Source organism: Talpa occidentalis, unplaced genomic scaffold (assembly GCF_014898055.3).
Source record: "Talpa occidentalis isolate TD23 unplaced genomic scaffold, MPIMG_talOcc4v2.1 talOcc4.8, whole genome shotgun sequence".
Lineage (NCBI taxonomy): Eukaryota > Metazoa > Chordata > Mammalia > Eulipotyphla > Talpidae > Talpa > Talpa occidentalis.
The window spans coordinates 45,489,123-45,496,369 of NW_023605194.1; the positions used below are offsets into that span (position 1 = coordinate 45,489,123).

The 7,247-nt window shown below is 49.6% G+C and overlaps 1 protein-coding gene across 1 annotated transcript; it reads right to left on the reverse strand.

Moving 5' to 3' along the window:
- Positions 1–477: 477 nt before the first annotated feature.
- LOC119234636 (60S ribosomal protein L36a-like) lies at positions 478–1,284 on the reverse strand. The gene is made up of 2 exons (XM_037497687.1): positions 1,100–1,284; positions 478–613 (listed from the first exon to the last, which is right to left on the reverse strand). Exons 1-2 carry the CDS (start codon positions 1,282–1,284, stop codon positions 478–480), a joined length of 321 nt encoding a protein of 106 aa, XP_037353584.1.
- Between the last annotated feature and the right edge of the window lie 5,963 nt (positions 1,285–7,247).

A 7,247-nucleotide genomic window follows, 5' to 3' on the forward strand; every position in this document is an offset into this window, starting at 1 on the left:
ACAACAGAATCTTTCTTGCCAAAAGTCCTAACTTGCAGGCCAATTAGGCAAAAGAGCATTCTGCTAAGCAGATAATCTAAGTCTGGAAAGTCCTGGTTTTGATGATAATTCCAGTTCAGGTTTTATTTCTGTCTTTCCAGGCTCCTCTGCCTAAGACTACTCCTCCCAGCACTTGGAAAAGCTTTACCTAAACTTGTGCCATATCTGAGGGCAGCACCTTGCAAGGTGTGGGTCTCTCCACTCTACTCAGTTGTCCACTTCCTCCTCTTTGTTCTGTTTCTCCTCTTCCAGTCTTTACTTATCTTCATCATGTCCTCATCTCCACCCTTACCCTGCTCTTCCAAATCCTCTTTTTTGCCTCTGTCCTTCTTTTGCTCTGAAGCTTCCTTCTTGCCCCTCTGCTTACGCCTATAACTTTTTTTTTTTAAATAAACATAGTTGTCAAGATTTTACTATCTTCATAATAAAAGATGAAGCTTAGATCTGGATCACCTGGCCCTTTCTTTTATTATCTCCTCCCAGTTCTAAATGCTTGCATCTCTTAATAGCCAACATTCTCTTAGATCTGCAGTTGGGCTCAATACATTCAAGTCTCAGCACAATCTTTGTAGTTTTGTTGTAGAGCAACCCCGATACAAAACGGGGTGCCTGACTGTGGGTCCTCACCCGCGCGCTTAAAAGGACTTATCAATGCTCTACTGCAGGCACACGTGAAAGGTTAATAAAAGGTTTATTTACAAAGGGAAGGGGAAATGAGGAAATGTACAGCTCTGGGAGAAAAGTGGGAGACAAAGTTTTAAATGAGTCCTACCCGATCCGCCGATTAGGAATCCCAAAATGGCGCTCTCAGAGTTGGCCGCCAGCCAGGAGCGGTGAAGCCAGGAGGCGAGCGATCGTGAGCCAGAGAGAGCCCAAGGCCCACGTGTTTGGTTTTTGATATCCAACCTGGCTGCCCAACTCCACCCTCAGGTCCCAGCCACCCTCCCTTGGTGGTGATGGGATTTGTCTTTCCCAGAGTCTTGATGGCTTTAGTCTGGAGTGGGGGTGGAGTCCACAAAGACTGTATGGGATTAACTCAGGACATCACTTCCCCCTAACAGTTTTAGCCTTTTTCCGGATAATCGGCTGAGTCTGTCCACCAAAGCCACTCTGCTTCCTGTCATACCGCCACTTTCCCTGGGCATAGAGAGAATCCTTGCCCTTCTTGCACTGTGTCACTTTGTGGGGCTGATGCTTGCCATACTTCTTACGGAAGGTCCGGCGGGTTTTAGGAACATTCACCATGCTTACCAGAGCTCTATCGGCCTATATCATTCTGTAAGGGCCGGAAGGGGCGCAGTGCAGGTTTTCTGATCCCATGCAGACCGGGTAAAGGAGGAGTCAGAGTCCTCAGTGGATTTGCAGGTCTTTTATTGGGGTTCACCAGGCATATGGCAGGCAGGGGTGCTGGCTGGGGGGCTGGGAGGCTGGCAGACCTCCCAGCCCCCAGCAAGTCTTCACTCTATCTGGGCTCTCTGGCGTTCTCTGCTTCTGCGTCGGCTTCTCCTTCAGGTTCTGCTGCTGCTGGCTGGGGCTGCTGGCGTCCCCCCCGTGACGCCGCCCTTAAAAGCACAGTCTTAGCTCAGCTGAATCCCATCCACCCATGCCCACGCCCTATTCCAGGTGCCCGCCATCAGGCATGCATTCAGGACAAGGATCCATCATCTATCCTGATGGCGGAAGGGCAGAAAAGCCTGACATTTTCTTTACCCTACACATTCTTTTTTAAAAAAAAAAAAAGATTTATTTATTTATGCATACAAGAGCTGGGGTACAGGCCAGAGATGCGGGGGGTGAGAGGATTCACCAGAGACAGAGTGGGGAACAGAACAGACAGATCTACTGAAATACACTGCTGAGGGGAGCAGCGGGCAAGACAGGCCAGGGATCGAACTCGTGCTGCAGAGGCTGCAGGTTGCTTCATAGTGCTGTACTTCACCCCGTGCGCCTCCAGGGAGGCCCCTATATCGTACTTTTAATGGGGTGATGAGCCGCTGGAACGCCATCTGTCCCGTGGCTGAGCGCACGTCACTGCTAACCAGTATCTTGCTTTTCCCTTTCATTTTCGAAGCCGTTGGCAAGCACAAATATGCCTGAGGAGATGGCACTGCACCTCCCCTTGGAGATGCCATTACAGGCCGGGAGTGGCTCCCAGACCATGCTGGTGACTAGACATTAGCCAGGTTCAGGACCTCAGGCCTCTCTGCCATTGCCACTGGGCCGCCTCTGCTGCACCTCCCCCTGCAGTGACCCTTAGGGCTAATGGCTTTCGCCAGGTCCCTAGATCCGGCTGGGCAAGGAACCAGAACGCAGGGGGAGAACAGCAAAACTCCCTGAAGCAGGGGAAGTACAGCAAAGTTCCCTGAAAACATAGATAAGACAGAACCTTATCAAAAGATAACGACCACCAGGAACCACTACAAGAATGCTGAAAAACCTTATCCGTCTTCCTAGAACTACAAACTTTAATCCCTTATTGTCTTTCTAAACTTCCTTCTTTCTTCTATAAAGGTCATTGCTTGTTAATTAAAAAATCATATGAAATCCTTAACACAAGGCTGACTCAAATGAAACATTACTAAACCCTGTAATAATTAAAATATAGTTTAGGTAAAAAAGCAGTTAGTAAAAAATGCGATTATATAGTTTAAAAACAAAACTAATGGTCTATCTACTTAGGAATGAGGCTGGGTCCAGATGTAGATCACCGCCCTGTTGGTGATAGGCTGAGCCCATGAGCAAGCTGATTTCGTTGATATTCATTGTTCCTGTGCTTTTGGAAAACATATATATACTGGTCACAAACTCAAAGAAAATTACACTCAGATTTACACTCTCTCTTGAAGTGTGTCTGTTTGTCATTTCTTTCACCAACGCCCTGACCACCCTGCACGCTTCTCTCAACCCTGAGACGGCCTCATCGTCTACTGCTGTGCTGGTCCGCGGCAGGCTCCACCCAGACCTTCTTTTGGGGCCCCTCTGGTGTCTGGACTTCCTGCGCTCTGCCATCTTTTGTCCCCGTGACAGCCTATGTTTATTTCTACCAGTGAGTTTTGCCAGTGTGTATGGAATGGGATGTGCACCCAAAGCGCCATCCCTCTTGCTCCTCTCCAAGGGGGACTGGTAAGCGGCAGGGAGAGGACATCAGACTAAGCCAGCAGGGGCGAGGCGCCCTGGCGCTGCCATCAGGCATTTGATTGACAGTGGGAAATTAAGTCCAAGCCTCTAGCTTCATTTCTTCCTCATTTCATCCACCTTAGGGATGAGAACTGGTGTGCAGAATTTGAAGGATATACATGCCTTCTGCGGGGAAGTGGTTCTGGCTTTCCCTGGGGCTGAAAGAATCCCCAAGAAGTGTGTGTGTGGTGTGTGTGTGTGTGTGTATGTGGGGGTGGTGGGGGGATCTGTTCTCTGACTCTGAGCAACATGGATGATTCTTAAGCTTGTTATCTGACAGGGTCTTATACAGGCTCTGACCTCAGTGACCTACTTTGGCCGCATCCCCTCCATTGTGCAACAACAACAAAGCTCCCCAAACTTAAAATTAGGAACAAGTGCAACTAAACTCTAACCACCCTTTTTTTTTTAAAGATTTATTTATTTATTCATTTATGTGTACAAGCACTGGGTACAGTCAGAAGCGCGGGTGGGTGAGAGAATTCATGAGAGCCAGAGCAGGAGCAGAACAGACAGACTGAGGAAATACACTGCTGAGGGGAGCAGTAGGCATGGCAGGGGAGGTTTGCAAGCCATGTGGGACCCTCACAGGCAGTTGGGGATCAAACTGGTGGTGCAGAGGCTGCGGGCAGCTTTGCAGCCCAGCGCTCAACCGCTGTGCCACCGGGGGAGGCCCTCTAACCACCCTTTAGTCTCTCTCTTCCCCTGCACCCTCTTCATGATTAATAACTGGCTCCACATGCATTCCTGGCAACTTGGAAAACTGATTGCATTACATTCCTAGTAAAATTCTGTGTTCTTCTGCGGTCAATAGTAGCATCAGAAATAAACATCTGCTGACTGCGGAGAAAACACCCTGCTGGGAAAGTCAAAACCCTTGACTCACATCACCTCGACTCACATCACCTCGAATGCCGCTACTTCCTCAGGCCTGGACATGTGAAGGCTTGCACTTCCTTCACATACCCTCCCCATTTATGTAATCTAGTACTTCCACCATTTGGGGAGTTGGTATTTTGGGTGGTGCCTATCCTATGGACTCTCTTGAATCAACTCTCATGTAAAGACATTTCTCATGTCCCAGAGTTTGGCTTTCTGGGCAAAAGCAAAAGACCCAGTTGGTCATCTACCTTACTTGTAGCTCAGACATCAGCCCAGACCTGACCTTCCTCCAGGACACCTACCACCCGTAGTTACTCTTCTTTTTGCTTAACAAAGTCTTGTGTTTGGTTGCTAAGCCAAGAGGTCAGGGTTCTTCATAAGACTGCCCCTTATCACCCACTGGTCAGGAGTGTGCATGCCTTCTTAGCATGCATGACATGGGGTTGGGGGGAATGTACCCCACAAGCTCTGCTGTGAGCTGGGCAGTTCACACTCTTGTCTCTTTTCCATCCAAGACCCTCCTCCTCAAGCAGAGAAAGAGTTCAGAATTTTCACAAGAACCAAGCCAGTGACCCCACGGTGTCTGCTCTTACTGCAATCTGAAAGTAAGTCATAGGCTTTTGCAACCAGGCTGCCCGGAAGTGGTGTCTTCTCAGCGTGAGCTCAGCAGCCCAGGACGTGACCTCCTCTTCCCTACCCCTTCCTCCTGGCTCTACCTCTCATTTCCACTAACCAGCTGTGACCCTAATGAGTAACCACCAGCAGCTAAGGAACGGGTGCAAGCCTGTGGAAGATTCATTTAAAATTAACCCAGTTATTTCAAATGTCACCATAGCAGCCCCCTGATCCAAAGCTTCCTAGGGTTTTGTTTTTTTTTTTTTTTTTTAGATGAGATTTTTTTTTTTTTTTTTTAAATAGAGGCATGTTATTTATTTATTTATTTGTTCATTTTGTTTATACATGCACTGGGTACAGTCAGAAGCGCGGGAGGGTGAGAGAATTCACCAGAGCCAGAGCGGGGAGCAGAGCAGGCAGAAGACCGAAGTACACTGCTGAGGGGAGCAGCGGGCGGCAGGAGAGGTCTGCGCGCCATGTGGGACCCTCCTCTGGTGGCCGGGGAGCAGCCGGGGATCGAACCGGCGCCGCAGAGGCCGCGGGCAGGTTCGCAACCCAGCGCTCAACCGCTGCGCCACTGGGGAGGCCCCCTAGGGTTTTGATATCTTCCTACTCTGAGCCCTTAGCTCTGATTCCTTTGCAGACCATGAGTTCCCTTGAGGGAAGGGACTGTTTTTGAGTCAGGCTTAGGAAGCAGGCTCCTGAGCTCACTGAATTGAGGGCTCTAAGGAGCGCCAGTGGGAAGAGTGGACCCCCTTTTTTCCCTCTGACTGAAATATTGATACTAATAATAGGGGACAGTGGGAATGGTGATAGGCAGCTGAGGCTCAGGGAATTATTGCTCTCCTCCTGTTTTCTTGCTGTAGGGTAAGGAAAAATGTCAGGCTTTTCTGCCCTCCCGCCATCAGAATAGATGATGGATCCTTGCGGTCCCGAATGCATGCCTGATGGCGGGCACCTGGAGTAGGGTGTGGGCATAGGTAGATGGGATTCACCTGGGCTAAGACTGGGTTTTTAAGGGCGGCGTCACGGGGACCCCAGCAGAAGCCAAGAAGCCGAGAACGAACAGAAGCCGAGAGAGAAGCAGAGAACGCCGGAGAGCCCAGATAGAGAGAGGATTTTCTGGGGGCTGGGAGGTCTGCCAGCCTCCCGGCCCCAGCATCCCTGCCTGCCATGTACCTGGTAATCCCAATAAAAACCTGCAAAGCCACTGAGGATTCTGACTCCTCCTTTACCCAGTCTGCATGGGAACAGAAAAACCTGCTCAGTGTCCATTCCTGCCCCTATACTTGCTATCCGAGCTGAGGAGGCAGAAAGGAAATCCACAGTCAGGAATGGACAGGAGGGACTCCGCCAGGGCTGCAGAGTGGGGCTGAAGACCTACTTCTGTTAGGGGGAAAAGATGTCCTGAGCTAATTCCATGCAGGCTTTGTGGACCCCACCCCCACTCCAGACCAAAGCCATCAAGACATTGGGAAAGACAAATCCTGTCACCATGAAAGGGAAGGTGGCTGGGACCTGAGGGTGGAGTTAAGCAGCCAGGTTGGGTATAAAAACCAAACACGTGGGCCTTGGGGGCTCACTCTCTCACTCGCCTCCTGGCTTCACGGCTCCTGGCTTGTGGCCAGCTCTCAGAGTGCCATTTGGGATTCCAGATCAGAGGATCGGGTAGGAGGCTTTTAAAACTTTGTCTCCCACTTTTCTCCCTGAGTTGTACATTTCCTCATTTGCCCTTCCCTTGTAAATAAACCTTTTATTAACCTTTCGTGTGTGCCTGCAGTAGAGTATTGATAAGTCCTTTTGAGTGCGCGGGTGAGGACCCACAGTCAGGCAACCTGTTTTGTATTGGGGCTGCCCTATAACAGTTTGGCACCCAACGCAGTTTCCAAGTAACACCCGGGGCTGCCCTATAACACTTCCTCCACGAGGTGGAAAATGGGATGAGTAACCTGAGGTTACCACCCCACAGAGAGGTCAGACAGCCCTAACTATGAATGGAGTGACCCTTGGTCACAGGTCACACAGTTGAGAGGGAGTTTCTGTCACTACTAGATGCCATTTGTCGCTCCTAGTCAGCAGGGAGCCTCCTCAGATGGTACGTCTTAACTCCATCAGACCCCTTTGGTCATCCGGAGAAATCTATGGACCCCTTTTCAAAAGGCTGTTTTTAAACGGATATAAGACACTCAGAATTTCTACGAAAACAATCATATAAATAACAGTAATCAAAATATTTTTTAAAGTATCATACAGATGGTGAAGGAGGGTGTTCAGGAGGAAAGCCCACCCATGCAGGAGCCTGGAGGCTACTTGCCCCCTCCTAGAGGAAAGCTGAAAGCAGCCTCAGACCCTGGAGAGATGGAGTAAAAAGTCTCAGGCAGATCCCAGAGGGAAACAAGGAAGAAATGGAGGAAGGCGTCTTGGGACCTTGAGCTTCAAGGGCAAGCCGCAAAGAAAAGACTCAATTCCGTTCTTATTGTCTGGAAAACAATATGACAATGGTATTGGAAGGCTCCAGGGAGTGGCAAAGATAA

Coding starts and splice junctions, on each gene's coding strand:
- LOC119234636 (XM_037497687.1), bottom strand. CDS start 1,284: ATGGTGAATGTTCCTAAAACCCGCCGGACCTTCCGTAAGAAGTATGGC. Junction 614..1,099: donor ATCCGGAAAAAGGCTAAAAC/TGTTAGGGGGAA, acceptor GCTCTACAACAA/AACTACAAAGATTGTGCTGA.